This window comes from Lactuca sativa, chromosome 9, assembly GCF_002870075.4.
Source record: "Lactuca sativa cultivar Salinas chromosome 9, Lsat_Salinas_v11, whole genome shotgun sequence".
Taxonomy (NCBI): Eukaryota; Viridiplantae; Streptophyta; class Magnoliopsida; order Asterales; family Asteraceae; genus Lactuca; species Lactuca sativa.
The window spans coordinates 79,676,390-79,697,207 of NC_056631.2; the positions used below are offsets into that span (position 1 = coordinate 79,676,390).

The 20,818-nt window shown below is 31.6% G+C and overlaps 3 protein-coding genes and 1 long non-coding RNA gene across 7 annotated transcripts in view; 2 read left to right on the forward strand and 2 right to left on the reverse strand.

Moving 5' to 3' along the window:
* The first annotated feature begins 1,884 nt into the window (after positions 1-1,884).
* LOC111905495 (uncharacterized) lies at positions 1,885-4,714 on the forward strand. Of its 4 annotated transcripts, XR_002854880.1 has the most exons (7): positions 1,885-2,649; positions 2,738-2,908; positions 2,990-3,157; positions 3,232-3,299; positions 3,415-3,481; positions 3,914-4,019; positions 4,556-4,714. It is a non-coding gene; the product is annotated as an uncharacterized LOC111905495 (long non-coding RNA). The 4 variants fall into 4 exon arrangements; XR_006187906.2 differs by lacking the exons at positions 3,914-4,019; positions 4,556-4,714 and having other exon boundaries at positions 2,990-3,012; positions 3,086-3,157; positions 3,415-3,634; XR_006187905.2 differs by lacking the exons at positions 3,914-4,019; positions 4,556-4,714 and having other exon boundaries at positions 3,415-3,634.
* Positions 4,715-7,325: 2,611 nt separating this feature from the next.
* On the forward strand, positions 7,326-8,109 carry LOC111905519 (mavicyanin). The gene is made up of 2 exons (XM_023901202.3): positions 7,326-7,558; positions 7,643-8,109. Exons 1-2 carry the CDS (start codon positions 7,327-7,329, stop codon positions 8,020-8,022), a joined length of 612 nt encoding a protein of 203 aa, XP_023756970.1. The 5' UTR covers position 7,326; the 3' UTR covers positions 8,023-8,109.
* Positions 8,110-18,800: 10,691 nt separating this feature from the next.
* On the reverse strand, positions 18,801-20,682 carry LOC111912414 (protein FAR1-RELATED SEQUENCE 5-like). Its single transcript, XM_023908152.2, has 2 exons — positions 18,907-20,682; positions 18,801-18,827 (listed from the first exon to the last, which is right to left on the reverse strand). Exons 1-2 carry the CDS (start codon positions 20,680-20,682, stop codon positions 18,801-18,803), a joined length of 1,803 nt encoding a protein of 600 aa, XP_023763920.2.
* Positions 20,682-20,818, reverse strand: part of LOC128129025 (protein FAR-RED ELONGATED HYPOCOTYL 3-like) — a 627-nt gene continuing 490 nt past the window's right edge. Inside the window, exon 1 of the mRNA XM_052767737.1 lies at positions 20,682-20,818. This exon is cut by the window's right edge and continues 490 nt beyond it. Within this exon, the coding sequence (XP_052623697.1) occupies positions 20,682-20,818 (137 nt within the window).

The window sequence follows — 20,818 nt, forward strand, 5'->3', positions numbered from 1 at the left end:
TTTTGCTGAAGGTTGCTTATGCTTGTGGGAAGCAGTCAGTGTGTAAGTGTTCTCTTTGTGTGGGGTTGTTCTGGAAGGTCGTTAATGGCGATCGGTGGCTGTTAGTCAGTGCTTTAAGTGGGGGAGAATTGGAGAATTCTCCGGGAGATCGATGAGTATGTGAGGGTGCTTAGCTTTTGGGATTCAGCAGTGTTCTGTCAGCTCAGAGTATAGGCTGACAAGAACGAGTGTCGGGTATGCGGGGCGGGATACAGACCTAGGGCATTGATTGTGGAGGCCTGGGAGCAGGCCGGGATCAAGTTTGAGTAGGTAACCGGGGTTATGTGATCAGAGTATTTGTATGCTTGATGTATGTGATGGGTGGTACTGCATTAATCCCACGGGATTTATGTTGTGCATGTTTCCAGAGTTGGAACCGGAAGGTTCCTGGAGTTGGAACCGAAAGGTTCCTGGAGTTAGAACCGGAAGGTTCACAGAGTTAGAACCGGAAGGTTCGCAGAGTTAGAACCTGAGGGTTCAAAGAGTTTGGGTGTACGGACCCACTGAGATATAGCCTCGAGTGGCTAGTGTGTGTTATGTGAGTCGGTCCTGTCATGTTGGAGACTCTGTTGGTATGGTCGGATCAGTTTGAGATTGCGGATTGTGTATGTTGCAGTGTGATTACACTGGAAGGTCTGGCCCCGGGTTAGTGATCTTGTTTAGTTGAGGTAGTGATTTTGTTGAGTGGAGAGAGTGCGTGGGATTGAGAGCCCCTGCAATGAGAGCCAGAGTATGTGAATAGCGGTTACGCAAAAAGGGTGGTGTCGCTTGGGGCGAGCGCCGTGGCACAGGTTGGGGTGGCATCATGGCCAAGTGAGTTCCTTGGAAAAGGAAAAGGGAAAGGTGTGTAACTCCGAAGGGGAGTGCAAGTTCACGAAAGTGAAAGCTGCAGAGCAGAATTATGGTTAGAGTATTTCGAGTATGGTTTTGAGCATCGTGTTCGCGGCAGTGAAGTAGGAACTCATCCGGTTTGGGATGTCTGTTGAGGTCGCGAAGGGATATCCGCAAGTGTAGAGCCAAGAGGCTCAGAAGGGATGCAGGGAGAGAGAGAATCTTGAATTCTCAGTGTGATTCTGATCAGGGTATGGGGTGGATATTAGTGATTCATCCTGGGAGATGTTTGAGGATAGTATCACTGTATCAGGTTTCCCAACCTGAAGGTGTTAGAGCTGGTTCAGCTTGTGTGTGCGGTGGCGAGAGGAGAACTCGTGAGAGTTGCTCTGATATAGAGAATGAGTTTTTTCGTCATCACGGAATGGGTAGAGTGGGATTCAGATTGGGGATCCGATGATTCATGGTCTTCTAGCCTTTATGAGTCGAGTGATGGTTGTGATTGGAGCAGTGTTGCATTATGGGTAATTCTCAGGGGTTAAGCAAAGATATTAGAGGGTGAATCCAGTGCCCTATTTGAGACGGTGGCCAGGACACCGTGAGGGAAGGAAAGTGTATTCGAGTTCGTTTGGGTATGCCTTGTGGGACCTGGTCTGGTTGAGGCCAGGTGGAGCATTGTGGGAGTATCCTTGGAGTTGAGCTGCTATAGGCTTCGAGGGCGAAGCCTAATATAAGTGGGGGAGAATTGTAACATCCCGAAATAGCGAGAGTAGAGTTGAAGGGCCAAAAGTGTTAATTGGGAAGAGTGACTCGGCGAGTCCATGGATGGACTCGGCGAGTAGAGTCGCGGCTTGACCGCGTGTTAAGTAGCCGACTCGGTGAATCGATGAGATGGACTCGGCGAGTAGGCGCTGGGTGGAGAAAACCCTAATTCTCGGGATTGAGCCCTATATAAGGAACATTATGTTCCTTCCCCAGCCTCTTTACTTCCCTCTTGAGTTCTAGAAACCCACTTTTGTCATAAACCAGTTAAATTTGTCCACATTTTTTAACTGTTACAATGACTTTTCAATTCACTAGGTAATTAATTTGTCCATATTTTGTTTTGAAGTTTTGATTCATTACTTTTAACAAAATCGTTAGGTAGGAAATATTCTATAAATTGCAAAAAATAGTAATGTAATATATGCAAATGTAGTTTACTTTTTATTTTTACCCACAGTACATTCTAACAATAAAGGGTTAAACTAAAAAAACTTATATTTTCTTTTTTTCCCGGATTAAACCTTTATTTATTGTCTAAAATTGTCAAATGTGAGGATTTTTTTGAGAAAAACTTAAAAAGTTGACGGTTTATTCGGAAGCATTAAGAAGGTTGAAGGTTTTTTTTGGATAAAAATACGAAGTTGAGTTTTTTTTTGGGAAAATAAATATAGATGGTCTTTTTGAGACAAAAAATAAATTTGAAGTTCAATCTTTTTCACGAGCATTCACTAAACACACAACTTCACCACCCAAATTAATAACCTTGACCAACACACATCCATGTGGGAAAAGTGGTGATTGATGACATTGATGAGTTCATACGCAAACAAAGAATCTGGAATTGTTTATTGTTTCTCTCGAAAGGAGTGTCAACAGATTCAAAGAATTACTATAATTAAAATTTGTTATATGATGTCAAACTGTTGATGAGAAAATTTTAAAAATAATACTTACTATATGCTTTTGTGTTCAAGAACTATAGGACGTAAATGCCCCTGAAAAAGTTCATATGAGGTAAATTTGATTATCTTTTATATCATTGATTTTTCGAAATCTTGTATTTATTCCTCAAAAGTAATAAAGAACCATGTTTTTTTGGCAGGTGGAGTAATAGCAGGTTGCAGGTTATTGGTGGAACAATATGTTTTTTTTGCGTCACCAATATTTTATTCTATTTTATTTTTTAAATTTATAATTCCAGTTAATGATTATAGATTTTTAAATTTTTTTTTCTAACAGGTGGCTTTTGGTATGTGAATCAATAAACCAGATGGTTAGTACTGTTTTTTAACTTTTTTTTTTTTTTAATTTAGGATTTTTTTTTTAATCTTACAAAGTACATTGTTATAGTCAGGTTTGTCATACATCACAACTTAGGTAAATCAATGGAGACTTACTATCATGTTTGTAATTGACTAATTTTACATTTATACCATTCCCATGCATAAAGTGGTAGAGCAGGGAGGGATGGGCTTCCTTTTGAATGTTTACTTACTTTAGGCCTGCTGATGTCCCAAGACAGGTATGAATTGTTGGAGGGTATTTCTGTCATTTATATAATATCAAACACTCACCATTCTCTATTTCTCTTTATAGAGCTCCCATGGTCTTCTATGAGAATTGTGGGTTGTAGAATCTATATGAAATGGTGCGATTTTTGTCAGGTTTGTATTCTTTTACACATGTCAATGATCTTTCCATATTAATTTTTATTATAAAATGTAAATTATTATTATTATTATTATTATTATTATTATTATTATATTTTTTTAATTTCAGTCTAAAAGAGAATGCAGCTGAAGTGCTTTCTTTAGACATTTTGCTGAGCCTCTTCAAGAATGCAATGGTATTTAATATTTATCTCAAGAATGTAATGGTATTTAATATTTATATTTCATCATCATCTAATTATCATTATTAGGTAAATTAATTATTAAAATATTAACTCTTGTGGTTTTTTACAAGAGCAGGAATGTGTGATAATGAACTCTTACACTAATGTTGATGTGTGTGTACGCTTAGTTCATGTATGTTTAATCGTTTATTTGATTTTTAAAATTATATTTTTTTCAATAAAACATTCTTTTTTTGAAATATGAACACTTATGTTGTTGATGTGTGTTTGAGTATGTGTGTGTTTACCTTTTTTTTTTTTTTTTTTTTTTTTTTTTTGTTATTTGGTGCTGAGATTGGATCTTGATTCGGAGTTGAATTGCCGTACACCTAGGGCTAGGCATTACTTTATATGTTTTTTACTCTAATTTAGTGTTCAAACCAGGTTTCTTTATAAAATAGGTGAAACAAGGAAGTTGAAATGCTAAAAGAGGGACACATATTATACAGATTAGAGAGAGAGAAAGAGATATATTTGAAGGACAATGAAGGTATTTTGGTCATTTGACAAAATAAAAACGAAGACTGAAATTAAATTTCTTCCACCCGATCTTACGAACAATGAAATCCATCAAACATTTATGGAATTGAATTTTGTCCATTTGGCAACAAAACAAACCATGGAATGGAATCACAAATTGCAATTCTGTCAGATTCCCTTAGAATCTGTGAACCAAACACGCCCTTAGTGAATTTTCTATTTTCCACATTTCACTCTTATAAAATTTTCAATTTCATTTATTTCAACATATACGCCGAGGCTATTTTGGTCTTTTAACAAAAAAAGGATGAATTCAATTTCCTCTTACCCAACCATACAAATGGTGAAACCCTTAAAACACCAAATTTGAAGGATTTGGCAACCATACACGATTATAGACTATGGAATGGAATCTCCAATTTCAATTCCATTGGAATCCACATACGAAACTCCTCCTTTAGTTCCATCTTGTAATAAACCAAAAAAAATCTTATAATTATTTACAACTCATGTAACAGCTGAATGAACTGCTGTTGATGCTTTCAGGTATACAGGTGAAAATATAGATTAGTTACCGGTCAGAATAGAGCTCTCCCTCAAAAGAAACATAAGAGAATTGTCAAGACACCAGCTCAAGTTGCAGCAGTAGAGATTTTGGTGATCTTGGAATCCAGGGGATTGGAATTTCAATAGGGAGGTTGGATTTATATGAATATAGCTACATACTTCCATTTATTTGTTTATTATTGCATTATACTTTTGTTTCTTCATGTTATTTTTCTTTAATACATAATCATTTTTTCTTTTTATCAAAACAGGTGTTTCATATTATGATTGATATTGGAACCAACAATGAGGCCCTTCCTAAAGACCCTTGTGTATGATTCTTCCAATACTTTCCCTATTCTATAATGTTCACATATAATTGTTAATTATTTTAATAGCTTATATTCACAATAATGATAATAGTTCCATTTTTTTTCATTTAGTCCAAAATCGAAACATTTTCCAGTTTTGGTCCTGATTTCAATGTTTCATATCGATTTTGATCCCTGGAACCTAGAAATAAGGACTAAAATGGATATAAAACCTTAAAATAAGGACCAAAATCATAAGTTCTATATACCAAAATTGATATGGAACTTTGAAATAAGGACAGAAATCGAAAAATGTTACAGTTTTGAACTAAACGTGGTAAAAATATCAGTGGTGAAGATATTGCAATTAGTTTATGGAAAAAATTCACCCGTTGTGCGTTTTAATTCCATTCTAGTTGATATAGTTTTATAAATACAAAATTATTTTAATATAAAATAGGTTGGGTTGAATTGCTAATAGATGTAAAAAATTAGATTATATTGGATTGTGTAGGTGAAAGAAAGATAAATTATTTTTTTTAAAGAAAAATTAGATTGAATTGTCTTGCTAATGGGATAGTCTTAGCACAAAACCTTAGTTCTGCCAATGGGCTTCTTCGACAAAGCAACCTTAGTTCTTAAATTTGTCATACATATAATGCAATAGTTAAACAGGGAAAGTGACACAAGTGTGAAAAGGATGGACCTTACAAAAATCAAAACAGTAATAACACTATAGTGGACTAAAACTTTTCAGTCTAATAATATAGGCCCTCTAAGCTTCTATTACTTCTGGCCCATCAAGTTAACCCAAAATAAAAAGTTCTTTTTCTCCTTGTGTTTGTTAAAACCAAAAATACAAATTTTTTTTTTCAATCTCATATCTTCGTGATTTTGGTTAAATTAACGTTGACAACCAAATAACTCTAGAAATTCAATTGCATAGTCCATATAGAATTAATAAGATTACATGGAATAGTAAATACGCTTTCTGCTAATTATTTGTGTTAATGTTAGCAATTTTCTACACTTTCTAAAAATTAATAATGTCATAATTTTTTTAATTTCACATGGAAGATTTTAAACGACGACAGACGTGACTTGGCTACAATGTCAAGACTTTAGCTTTTTCGAGTCGTAACGAGTCACGTTGTTTGTAAATCATGACTATATATATATATATATATATATATATATATATATATATATATATATATATATATATATATATATATATATATATATATATATGACTTAACTCGACATTTTTTAAAAGTTTAGCATCAACTACAAGTCTTGGAGCTATGACGAAACCATGACAAACTTTTTACAACATTGATTTTTTCTTAGGTTATCCAGTGGTGAAACATTAATTTAACTAAGGGAAATTGACCTATTAAGGTAATTAACTTTTCGGTTTGTTCACATCTTGGTAACTATCTTTTTTAGTACACATCTAGGTAACGAACTTTTTGAAAGTGTTCACATATGACAATTATGACCGACTGTAGCAGGTTACGTCCGGTCATAACTGGTCATATGTTAACACTCCCAAAAAGTTCGTTAACTAAATGTATACAAAAAAAAGATAGTTACTCAGATGCGAACATACCAAAAATATAAGAGTAAATTAAATGAATGGTCCCTATGGTTTGAGTAATTTATGTGTTTGGTCCCTAACTTATATTTTAACTCGGATGATCCATATTGTTTGTTTTTGTTGTGCGTTTGACTCCTGTCTTAGCTCAAAAGACTATTATGGTTTTAACTCGGATGATCCAATAATGGTTTTAATATATACAAAAAGGGAATATTGTTTATTTTTGTTGTGCATTTGGTTCATCAACCTACTAATTATGGTTTCAATTGTTATATGCTTGTTTGAACTTCCAAGTTAACCTTTATATAATTTTCTTTAATTTATAATCTTTTGTGACTTGTTTTAACTTTGAAGCGTGAAATGTAAATTATGGGATTTTAATTAAATTTCCGGGTTTTCTGTTTTCCTTTGTTAAAATCTTTGAAAAGAAAATTGGAAATTGGAAATAGAAAGAAAACATAAACCAAATGGGGATGTTCACCCACCATGCAACAACATTTTCATTCATTCAACCACCAAACCAGATATTTCCTATAAATGGTTCATCAACCAACATGCAAATTGACTAGTTGACTAGTGATTTTATTAATATTATTCTACATCGTTTCCATTTTCTTTTACTTTATCAATTAATCATTATCGATGTAAGGTTTTACCACATACATCTCCTCAAATTGACAGAAATGTGTCGTCAAAAAATCTCTGACACTAACAAATAATCGTGAGTTAATGGTTATACATGTATGACAACGATAGGTGAGATATACGGAAAATAATAAAAAAAAATCCAAATTTTTGTAATGTAAATCTCATAGTTAGTTATATAGTTGTTGGTTAGGTTATCTAGTTTTTTTGAAAATATGGAGCAACCAACCTTGAGCATATATATACATCCAATAATCCTAAAGGTAAAATTGAGTAATAGAATGGGAAACCAAGTTTTGGTGGTGTTTCTTAGCCTCATAGCCTTTGGTTTTGCAATAACATCCAATGCTAACACATACACAGTTGGGGATAACTCTGGATGGGATATTAGCACGAATCTTGATACATGGGAACAAGACAAGAAGTTCATCGTTGGTGATGTTTTGGGTAACTATTCTTTTATTTTGTATATGTGTTTTAGTTGTTATTTGTTTTTATTGATTTTAAGAAGGTATTCTTTTGTTCTTTCAGTGTTTCAGTATGCATCTACCGATAGTGTGTGTGAGGTGGGCAAAGAGAGTTTTCAAACATGCAATACCACAAATGTTATAAAGTGTTTTAGCGATGGGAATACGTCTATTCCGTTGACAAGTCCTGGGGAAAGGTATTTCTTTTGTGGTAATAGATTGTATTGTTATTCTGGGATGAAGCTCGATGTACTCGTGGAAAGAAATCAGTCGATTGTGGCGGAGGCGCCTCTTACTGGTGTACCAGAGGCGGAGAGTGGTGGCTCTAAGAACAATAATCCTTCAACTGTTGTACCTAGCACTGCAATGTTTGTCCGTGTTGGATCGGAGTCGGTATGCTTAGGGATTTTCGGTCTTTTAGGCATTTTGATTTGGATTTTTTAGTGTGTATTAATTTACGCACAATTCTTGTAACAATGCTTTTTTATTTGATAAATTAAATAATTTATGATGGTTTGTGACATTTAAAAATTTTTACAGTATTTTCTGCATTACATATCTATATTGATATATTGACAACACAATTTGCAAGATGACTAGTCTTTTCTAGTATTCATATCTTACTAAGTAATTTTAAGCATTGGTACAAGTGCAAGTTCACCAATTCATAATGTTAAATAGAAAGTCGTATTTTGTTTTTTTCTTTACATAAAGATTAACAACGTTATAAGATATGTAGGTTCAAAAAATAAACAAATTATATGACATTACCACATAACAATATAACAACATGAAAATGATTTATATTCATTTATAAACATCGGTGATTTAATGTTCAGAGATAAACAACATGACCATTGTCATATGCTTATGTGATATAACTGGGTTATGTGTTAAACCTCTCCATTATGGGATATATATATATATATATATATATATATATATATATATATATATATATATATATATATATATATATATATATATATATATATATATATATAAATATAAACCATAATTATTGTGTGAATGTAAGACTAAATGTGGTCCAATCATTTCATTATAATAATTTAAATAATTAAATTAATTATTATCCAAATTAAATATCTCTAATTTAGGCAACTCATCAATATTTTTAATTCAAAATCCACTATTTTAGGACGTCTAACCCATCGCAATTAAAATATTATAATCGATATAAATCTCTACTTTCACCATTGTAGAACCTCATCAACATGTAGCTCACTCCTTTGAAGTTATCGTTCATATATATTTTTTCTTTAACAACTATGTTATCGTCCATATTAAAGGCTATCAATACCAGACACAAAGATTGAGATTTCACATGCTACATTTATGTGTTAGAAAATAGGTTACATGTCTACTCAATACTAATTCATTAAAAAACTGACATAATGGGATATCAAGTGATGTATTCTTAAAGAATTCTTCAGATTAATTCTTATAGAATATGTCGTGCTTAATCTTAAAGAATACAATAACTTTATTCTAAATGAATGCGTAATTAATTTTAATGAATGCATAATTTTTATTCTAAAAGAATACGAAAAACAGATAGGATTTTTTGTTTTTAATACATGATTTTAACAAACATGTTGGAAAAGAAAAACCCCAATAATTACCACCAACTTTAACAAACATGTTCTCGTTCCCAACTAAACTTTTCTAATTCTTCAAGAATGATGTTCTATTACTTATGATCATGACATGTACTACTGCGTTATTCTTCAATTTTATTCAATAAAGTTAAAATACATTTAGTAATGGTGAAAACCTTAATCGATTACATGTGTTATAGTGCTTCATTCTTGATGAATAATACGAACAACAAAGCTAATGTCGGAAAATCAAAGTCATCATCGTCTGGTGCTTACGGAAAATGAACAATATTCTTAAACTTTAATTGAAAGTTCTTTTTTAACCTCGAGCCCAATCTCCTACTCTTCATTCTTTTTTTTTTTCTACACCTAGGAATTCTTGATTTTGGTTTTCAGAAATGTGCTCATGTTTTTTAGTGTGAGAATTGACTGACAATCTTGCAACTTATAATCCTTCACGATTCTTTAGCAATAGTTGTAGAATGAAGGTGAATTAGTATTTTGGTTCCAAGATTATAGATTGTTGAAGATAATCAGGTATCTCAATTTAGCCAACATTTCCTTATTTGAATATTTGCAGAAAGTCAATAATATCATATAAACGGTTACTTCTATAAACATATTAAAGATATTCTTATTAATTACAATAATGCCATAACATTCTTAGCCTTTAGATTTTTTTTAATCCAACAGTCCTCATTAAGTCTACATTCACACTATACTTAAGTTTCACATTTAATCCTAACCCTATATATATATATATATATATATATATATATATATATATATATATATATATATATATATATATATATATATATATATATATATATTGTAAGGTTTAATAGAGAACCATAATTAACAAGGAACAAACGAACCAATCGTGAGCATTGGAAATTATAATGATCAACGGCCAAGTAAATAGATGTACACTTTTACATTGGACGCACACATACGAGATTATACCAAAAAATTCACCTCCTTACCAAAAAACTCACCTATTTTTTTCGTTTAAAATTTTTTAGGCCACATTTTGTATAAAAAAACCGAATATACCGTTGTTCTCAATTTTTCGTCCTCTTTCCATAGAAATCCATGTTGATATATAAAAAATGATTTTTTTTTTCGAAAAAAAATACTTCATTTTGCTAGTTTTTTCCATATTTAAGTTTATTTTTTCTAAAAAAAATAATTATACCAAAAATATTAATTTTTTGTACTCTATTAATAAACATCAACATCGATTAAGAAAAAAATAATAATAAAATAATAAAAGCTGCAACAATGTAGATTCACACTGTAAATCTAAACTATAAATATTTCAACTTTAACATTCATAATGTGAAAAAGCTCGAACAGTTCAGATTCAAATTGTGAATCTGACTTACTATTATGCATATTGTGAATCTGAGAAGATTCACAAAAAAAAAAATGATCAGTATAGATTCACACTGTGAATGTGAATCTAAACTGTAAATATTTCAAATTTTAACATTCACAATGTGAAAAAGCTCATATAGTTCAGATTCATACTGTGAGTCAGACTTATTATTATGCACACTGTGAATCTGAGAAGGTTCACAATGTGAATATGAACAGGTTCACAATATGAATTTGAACAGGTTCATAATGTGAATCTGAATTAAAATATCGTTTTTTTTTTACATGAATATGAATTTATGTTTAAAAAGTACAAAAAAAACATGAATTTTGATATATTTATTAATTTTTTTTCTATATAAAAAAATAGACCTTAACTTTTCAACAACGAAAATAAAGTGAGTTTTTTTCAAAAAAAAATTTGTATATCATCATGGATCTCTTTGGAAAGATGACGGGAAATCGTGAACAACGGTATACTCGTTTTTTTTTTTTTTGATAAAAAACATGACCTAAAAAATTTTAAACGAAAAAAAAAATAGGTTTGTTATAATCCGATGCATGTGTCCATTGTAAAAGTCTACAACCCTTCCTTTTGTCATTGATCGCTTTAAATTTCGATGCTTTGGATTGCTTCCTTGGTTCCTTGATTAATAATGGTTTTCTATTGAACTTTTCATATATATATATATATATATATATATATATATATATATATATATATATATATATATATATATATATATATATATATATATCTTTTACAAACCAATATTCTTTTGCAAACCATTCCTAAAATTCGATTTTTTTGTATGATATTTTTCAAAAAAAGGAAAATTAATACATTAAGTCGAACATATTTAAGATATTTCATAAGGAAAACATTAAAAATATATAAAGAATGCATATGTGTATGTTTTACGAATATGTGTATTTTTTTGAGATTTATGCATAATGGTGGTGTATGTGAGGATAGTGACATGAAGAATATAATGGCGAACAAGCGAATGAATGATGGTGATGACAGGTGGCGTTGGTATTGGCATAATGATGACGATGTTCGATGGTTGTGAAGATGAATTCTTGAGAAAGAGAGAAAGAAACGTAAGCTATAAGGAGAAAAGATAAAGAAAACGTGAGATAATTTTAGAGAAATATTCAATTACCGAAATTAGAGGATTGCATTAAAATATAATTAATTAATTATTATATTAATTACCATAATTCACTTATCCATATTTTTAAAATGATTGGTTTAGGATGTGTTTTGCATTTACACAATACTTGTTATTTTACAAATGATCATAAATCTCTCTCTCTCTCTCTCTCTCTCTCTCTCTCTCACACACACACACACGTATACACACACTCTCTCTATATATATATACATACATACATACATACATACACACAAGCATAGAATTGTCACTTATCCCCTTTCTTGTATCATTAATATCCTCTAATGGCCCATTCATACATACATACACACAAGCATATAATTGTCACTTATCCCCTTTCCTGTATCATTAATGTCCTCTAATGGCCCACTACAACTAAGGGAAAAACCTATACACTCTTCCCTTAATATGACTTCATAATTTTTTACCAACCTTATGTCCTTTATTTGGAAAAGTGACAAATGGTATATTATTTGTGTGATTTGTTAATGGTATATTATTATTGCGATTTGTTTCTTGTTCAAGAAATTTTCACCTATTGTAAAATAAGCTTCATGTACTTCGATGAAGCTACATGTCCTTGGTTTCATCAAATTGGATAACATTAACTGCCTTTTATCAACCTGTCCAAAAACCTAAATGTTTTCATTATCAATTACTTATATATCTTGTTATTGGACATCAGAAGTATTAATAAATGGACTTTTCCTGGCTATAGGTCGCACAAAAGGATCTATAACACTCTAGAATTTTTCCATATCAACTTCTACATCATCAGTCAAGTCTATCCTATAAATATTGAAGTCACTTTCACTAAAACTATCCATATCTTCACTATTTGTGCTTCTTTCATCTGCTCCATCTATGGCTAAGTCCTCAAATTCCCTATCCACATCTTTATCCATTTATGTATGATATTGACATCACATGTTTTACATTATATTTTTCTTCAAGGTTCCCAACATATGGAAAACTTTGATCCCCAAGATCAAAGAATGGATCAAAGAAGTTAAATCCTTCTTCATTAATTTTAGGAACAATTCAAAAGGAATTGGGTTATTCTCTACAATCAATGGGACATCGTGCATTGGTACATAAATACCATCACTCAAAGGTGGATCAATTGTAAAACTAATGTAGCTTTGCAACTTTGTTCCTAGATGTACTTTTCAAATTCTATTATTACTAGTGTGTTCTTTTCAAGTGGTATTATTGCTTGAGTAAAGTCAATTTTTATCCTCTTACTATAAGATTTCACTTCTTTCTTCTTTGTCCTCATAGTAATGTACTATGGGGATGGGTCATCTATAATGTATTTAATGATAACTTACTATTAGACTTATAATATCATTGTATCCTTGTCTCTTGATGCTTAGTCAATTTTTATCCTCTTACAAAGATTTGTCTCTTGATGCTTAGTCAATTTTTATCCTTTAAAATCAATTTTTATCCTCTTACAAAGATTTGTTTTCGCATTTTTGATTCAATGGTTATTCTTTTGTATATAATCACATATGATTTTATGTATCTAATCACATATGATTTGTATAGACAAGATTTTTTTTCCATATAAATCATATGTGATTAGATACATATAATCATATGTGATTAAATGTATTTAATCACATATGACTAAAGTTGAAAAAGAACAATTACTGAATCAAGAACGCGATAATGAATCTTGTCCACATAAATCATATGTTATTAGATACATTATGTGATTATATGTATTTAATCAAATATGATTTATGTGCATAATATTTATTTTCGCGGTTTCGATTCAATAATTGGTCTCGTGTATTTAATCACATGTAATTATATGTATTCAATCACATGTGATTATACATATTCAATCACATATGATTCATGTGGACAATATTTTTTTCGCATCCTTGATTAAATAGTTGTTCTCGTGTAGATAGTTACATATGATTATGTGTATCTAATTGCATGTGATTAAATGTATTTAATAACATATGATTAAAGTGGACAAAAAAAATTATTGAATCGAGAACACAAAAATGAATATTGTCCCAATAATCATATGTGATTGGATGCATATAATTACATGTGATTAAATACATGAGATCAATTATCGAATCAAGAACGTGAAAAAATGATATTGTCCATATAAATCATATGTATTTAAATACATATAATCACAAGTGATTAAATACAAGAGACCAACTATCGAATCGAAAACCGATTTATGTGATTATATATATCTAATCACATATGATTTTTACAGAAAAAAATCTTTTTTTTTTTCGATTCAATAATTTAAGTCTCTATAAATTAACATTAATATTGATAGGATGCTTTTTGTAATTTTTTGGATTAATCACATGGTATTAAACTATTCACATATGATTAAATATAACCCGTCACATATCATATTGTTTTCAATTTAATTTTTTTTTATATAAACTATCCAAGGAACAACCATTTGGTTTTTAATTAACAGTTATCGTATAAAATTATAAAAGATCAATATAACAACATTCAATATTTAATAATCATTAACATGGCGATCAATTTTTTTCATATTAGTCAAACTTTGTTTTTATAATCCTTATTAAAATCAAACCAAATATTATATTTAAAGTAGGAGAAAATGATCAAAATATTTCTTAATAAGTATTAAAAATAAGTAATGGCTATCGGTTATAGTATATTAACATAAATCCAAAAATTGAGAATTAATAGAAATTATACTATAGGCCTTGTATTATCACTATGTGTAGTCTTTTGTTTGTTTGGAAGAAGTGTAGAAAACAGTAACGTATAAGTTAATAAAGCATTGCTAGCTCTATAGACCATTGCTGACCACCTGTATCATTGTCCTTGATTGAATTCACAGAAAAATGCATCAGTTGCCATATCTTCAGTTTTTAATGAAGATATTAATCTATCTCCTCTTCTATTAATTGTATATAAAACCGTAATAGCTCCTTCTTCTATCTCCTCATACGATGAAAAGTAAGATATTAATCTATCTGATGATATCTCAAAGAAGATTAAAGCATCAAATTCAATTGTGAACAGACATTAACAACTAAAACATATTAGGAAGCGAAATTTTAAGGTTGATCTAGATCTGGTGATATTTTTTCTAGTTCTGGTGGTGGACGGCGACGGATCTGGTGGCCGGTGAAATAGATTTGCTTCTGATCCGGTGAAACCATATCCACTTCAAGTTCTCCGACAAACCAAATTGTGTTTTAGAGCAACGGTTCATGGAGACATTTTAGGACGCAGGAGTGGTGGAGGAAGAAGGTTCGGCAAGAGGAGAAGAAAAGATGAGGAAGGTGTTCAGAAGGTTGCCACAACATTTCGTCGGAGAAGAGGGAGGAGGTGGTGGGTTCAGATTGTGGTAGGAGTAGAAGCGGTCGGAGGTGATGAACGAGAAAATCTGTAGCCGATGATTCGAGGACGGTCTAGTGGTTTCCGACGGTTGTTCGGTGGTACTTTTCGAAAGTCTTGTGGTTTCCGGCGGTTATCCGGTGGTTTTTGATGACCGTCCATGGAGGCGCAGATGGATATAAGAGGAGAGAGATATAATATTGTAGGGGTGGGTGGAGTGGGTTAGGAGGGTAATTTTTATTTGAGTAACAAATAAATTAAGAATAAATATATTTCTTTTATTTAACTAGTGGTCCAAATTCTCAAATGTTCGCAATTTAAGAAATGTTTATATATATATATATATATATATATATATATATATATATATATATATATATATATATATATATATTTCTTTTATTTAACTAGTGGTCCAAATTCTCAAATGTTCGCAATTTAAGAAATGTTATATATATATATATATATATATATATATATATATATATATATATATATATATATATATATATATATATATATATATATATATATATATATATATATATATATATATATATATATATGGGAAAAGTGAATAGGGTATACAAGATAGGTACCCTAATACTTAAAACTACCTAGTTTTAATTAGTAGGTTAATTTGCTAATAAAAAAATACGTAATTTCCTTAATCCTTAATCGTGATCGCATTCATTCGAATCATTCCATCATCAAGAAATCGGAAGTATCTTAAAACGAATTAAAGATATTGGATCGAAATTCAGGGAATTCACACTTATTACCGTGAAAGAAAATTACCAAAGTTGTGAATTTTTTTTGTTTGATAAATTGTTGAAGCCCTTATTTTTGCACAACCCATTACCGATCGGCGTTCCCATCTGCCACCACCAGCCACCCGTTTTTCCTCCTCCCTTTTCTCTCTTCACCGTAAAGCTGCATCAGACAAAGCCAATTCATTCACCACACACGTTCAATGAAGACGACGGGATGGTTAATTCACCAAAAAGAAACGATTTCACTGAAATCGGAATTCAATTCAGGGAAGGAAATTTACCGAAGAACAAAACCTATTCACTAAATTGGAATTCTTGGCACATCGATCCAATGCAACGTTCTACAACCCAGCCCCACCCATGAAGTCGATTCAGGTTAGTCCCTATGTCTTTGTCTCTTTCAGTTTCACGAACACCTCCTCTTAAAAATCTTCAATTTCCCATTCGCTTTTGTCCCACAGGAACTTCATTGTTTGCCCTCTTCCTTGAAATGGGCAATGTCGGATCAACATCACTACAGGCAACTCATTTTCACTAGAAATTATAGTTTATGCAGCCTGTCCACCAGGTGTTCGATTAAATGCCTAAGTGAACTTTTGTGTCAATTATGTGCAATGAATGATGTATCTGATAACGTTTGTTTGTTTCCAAACATGAATTTCCAGTTTGGATGCGTCCATATGCTCGTAGAGCTTGGACTCGTGCATTTCATTCAAGAAACCCACTGCCAAAAACATAAATCACACTTTATTATTTATTATTTATAATACAAGCAACTTTGTTTTCACATAAATAAAACTACACAACTCTTATTCTTAGGTTAGGTGCATTTTCTTTTTTACTTACTTAATAGAAAAAGAAGTGAAATGCTTAAATATAGAATGTCAAAATAACCAAAGAGGCGAATGAAAACTCTATTTACCTTCTTTTAAAGGAGGACGGAATTGATCTGGTCCAGTTTTGTAAGCCTTGCTCATCCCAAGATGAAATGGTATGAATTTGACCTGTTTCATTTATTTGCATTTGTTGCTCAATTTCTGCCTTAGTTGACTTCCTGGTGTTCTTTTCATATTGCATATCTTCAATTGCATTCAATGAGGGCAATCCTGGAAAACATAAAAGTCAAATGAAATTACTGTTGGTAAATTATATTGAATGTGATTTGTTGTTGCTGCTTAATGAAATTACATGAGCTTCAACATGTTTTCAATTTCCATTTTCTATTGAAAAGATTACAAGGATATTTATGTCTTTTGCATAGAAATCACAATTAACTAGTCAAAAATTTACTAAAAACATCATACCTTCAATTTAGGGACCTGGAATTCATATGCAATGCTGCCCATTTATTCACTACTGTCTGGATTGTCTGGATTCTGGGATAGTTTTTTTGTTGTTAAGTAGAACAAGTTAAAAAAAAATAAATGATTAAAAGTGACAGAAATCATTTAAGCCCTGATGTCAAGGGGACAAACAATGTATCTAGTTCCATTCCCGTTTAACAAATTACAAATGCAAAGTTATTCTCATGTGCAGGTGATTACCATTGAAAGATCTTGGGTTGCACGGAGACACCAAAGAAGTTGAAGATTGTATTAAATGATGTAATCATGTATTAGTTAGGACAAAAAAAATTGTAGGTTTTTAGAAAGTGTATAGAAAAAGTATTGTTTCTGGTGGATTGAGCTGAAATTGGAACCCGCTTTTCTTACTTAGTCGAAATAGCAATGTATTTATAAATACTTTTGTTTTTAACCCAATACCATCATATTTTCGTTTTTAACCCATAATAGCATCATAATTTCGTTTTTAACCCACAATAGCATCATATTTTCGTTTTTAACCCACATTTGCATCACATTTTCGTTTATAACCCACAATAGCATCATAATTTCATTTTTAACCATCAATAGCATTATATTTTCGTTTTTTTACCGACAATAGCATCATAATTTTGTTTTTCACCCACATAGCATCATAATTTTGTTTATAACCCACAATAGCATCATAATTTCGTTTTTAACCCTCAATAGCATTATATTTCTGTTTTTCACCGACAATAGCATCATAATTTTGTTTTTCACCCACATAGCATCATAATTTTGTTTTTAACCCACAATAGCATCATAATTTCGTTTTTAACCCTCAATAGCATCATAATTTTCGTTTTTCACCGACAATAGCATCATAATTTTGTTTTTCACCCACATAGCATCATAATTTTGTTTTTAACCCACAATAGCATCATAATTTCGTTTTTAACCCTCAATAGCATTATATTTTCGTTTTTCACCGACAATAGCATCATAATTTTGTTTTTCACCCACATAGCATCATAATTTTGTTTTTAACCCACAATAGCATCATAATTTCGTTTTTAACCCTCAATAGCATTATATTTTCGTTTTTCACCGACAATAGCATCATAATTTTGTTTTTCACCCACATAGCATCATAATTTTGTTTTTAACCCAAAATAGCATCATAATTTCGTTTTTAACCCTCAATAACATTATATTTTCGTTTTTCACCGACAATAGCATCATAATTTTGTTTTCCACCCACATAGCTTCATAATTTTGCGATTAACCCACAATACCATCCTAATTCCGTTTTTCACCCACAACAACATCATAATTTTGTTTTTAACCCACATTTGCATCATATTTTTGTTTTTAACCTAAAATAACATCCTACTTTCATTTGAAAGACATAATAACAACTAACATTCAATTTAAACACAAAAATCATAAATAATCAACAATTTTTATTTGAAAACTATAAAAAAAATGTTAAGAAACATAAAACATTTCCAGATTATTCATACATTGTTAACCAAAAAAGAATGTCAAAAATGCCAAGACGCATATCGAATTTTCCTTTGCTCACAAAAACAACACATCTTATCATTATGTCTCTTCCAATGATTCATCTGACTGATACATGTAAAAAAAATATTGTTAATATAATTATTAGAGTTCTAAATCATGTAAATTAAATTAATATTAAAAGTACCTTTCGTTTGGAACAACTAGTAGTGTAATGACCCAATCCTTGACAGTAAGAGCATGTACGTTTTTTGGGGGCTTCTAAAGAAGACCTGATTCTACTAGCAACTTTAGGACGCCCTTTTGTAGTAGATGGACCAAGAGGATCACGGACAGATAACTGTGACATCATATCTATTTGCGAAACTCCCATACAAGAACCTTGAGATATATTCTCCAAAGACGTAGATTTCTTTCGATTTGTTTGATCATCTAAAAGACTTATCAATATTGTATTGACTTTTTGTATCTCTGAAGGGGAGTCTCTTGCTTGTTCAATTAGTTTAGTAAAATTTGAACGGACACACCATAGTGTGTAGGCACTAACTCCATTTTCATTATTCATTTTTCCGAGTCCGATACTAGCACTACCTAGTTTGTACCTAACACTAAGGGTCCATCGGGGTAAAATATAGTGACTCGGGAGTTCTTTAACATGTTTCTTCTTCATCACGTATAGGCTATGTTTGCATAAAATCCCATTTGTCTCATACTTAGCACAAGAACATGTGACGCTGACTTGATCCAAAGAACGAAAGGTAACAATGCGCCAATATTTTTTATCAACATCCAATTGCCCAACTCGGTATGTGCTTTCTTCTGTAGTTTTTCCTTTAGTCTCATGAGTCAAATTGGTAATAGCTTCAGTCCATTCTTTTTTGAAAGTCTCAAACATCTTTCTAGTATAACATTGACCTGCTTTTGCTTCGATTGGATGCACTGAAGAAAGAACCGGCCTTGAGTTCATAGTCTTAAAGTCTTCATCTTCTTCGGCAGCCCTTCGAGACTCAACTGCTTTGTCGTATTGTACAACAAATTCATTCAACATGGTCCTCGAATTAACATATCCATCAAAAAATGAGTTGATACTCTCACTTCGTCCGGTTGTTGTCATACCAGCAAAGAAAGTATCCTTCAAGAAGGGTTTAGCCCAATGTATACGTTGGTTATACATGTCTGTAATCCAACTATTGTTTTCCAGTTCATACTTACTACGCATAACTTCCCATGTTGCTTCAAATTGTTCAATGGTGTCACTATTTACCCATTGTTTGTGTGTTTCTTGAAAATCACTGTAATGGGAAACATACGATCGAAGGTGCTCAGTTTCATGCTTCATGATATGCCATGAACAAAAACGATGTCGAGTCTTCGGAAACACTTTTTTTATTGCATTTCTCATTGCTTTGTCTTGATCTGTTATAACTGCTTTCGGATACTTGTTAAACATACATTTGAGGAAATGTTCAAATAACCATTCAAATGACTCTTCCTTTTCATTTTCAAGCAATGCTCCACCAAAAAGTATAGACTGCCCATGATGATTCACACCAGTAAATGGAGCAAAAGGCATCTTGAACTTGTTAGTCATATAGGTGACATCAAACACAACAACATCTCTGAATTTTGTATAAGCATCTCTTGATCTACCATCAGCCCAAAAGATATTTCTAGGATACCCATCATCGGACAAATCCACAACAAAATACTGGTCACTATCAACTAATGTTTTATCTTGAAAATGTTTTATAAGTCCATAGAACTCCTTTCCTTTATGTTGTTTTCGTTGCTCAGATAAGACATCGGCACATTGCTTTGAAGTAACATCAGCTACATTTGAGGTTTTCATTGTATTAACAGCCTTTTTAATCTGAGAAGGTTTCAACCCTGCTTGACCAAATTGCACCATAAGAGATTTACCTTCTATTGAACGGTGGAAATTGCTATGAGATCGATGCTTCATCACCTTCGTAGTGTCATGGTCAAGTCGTGGTTGTGTGTGTCATTAAACGAGTCCACCAACCATTTCCCATCCTCCTGTCTTGTTATTCGTAGCTTTGCTTGACATCCGGTTCTAATATCTCTACGACGTTTTTTCT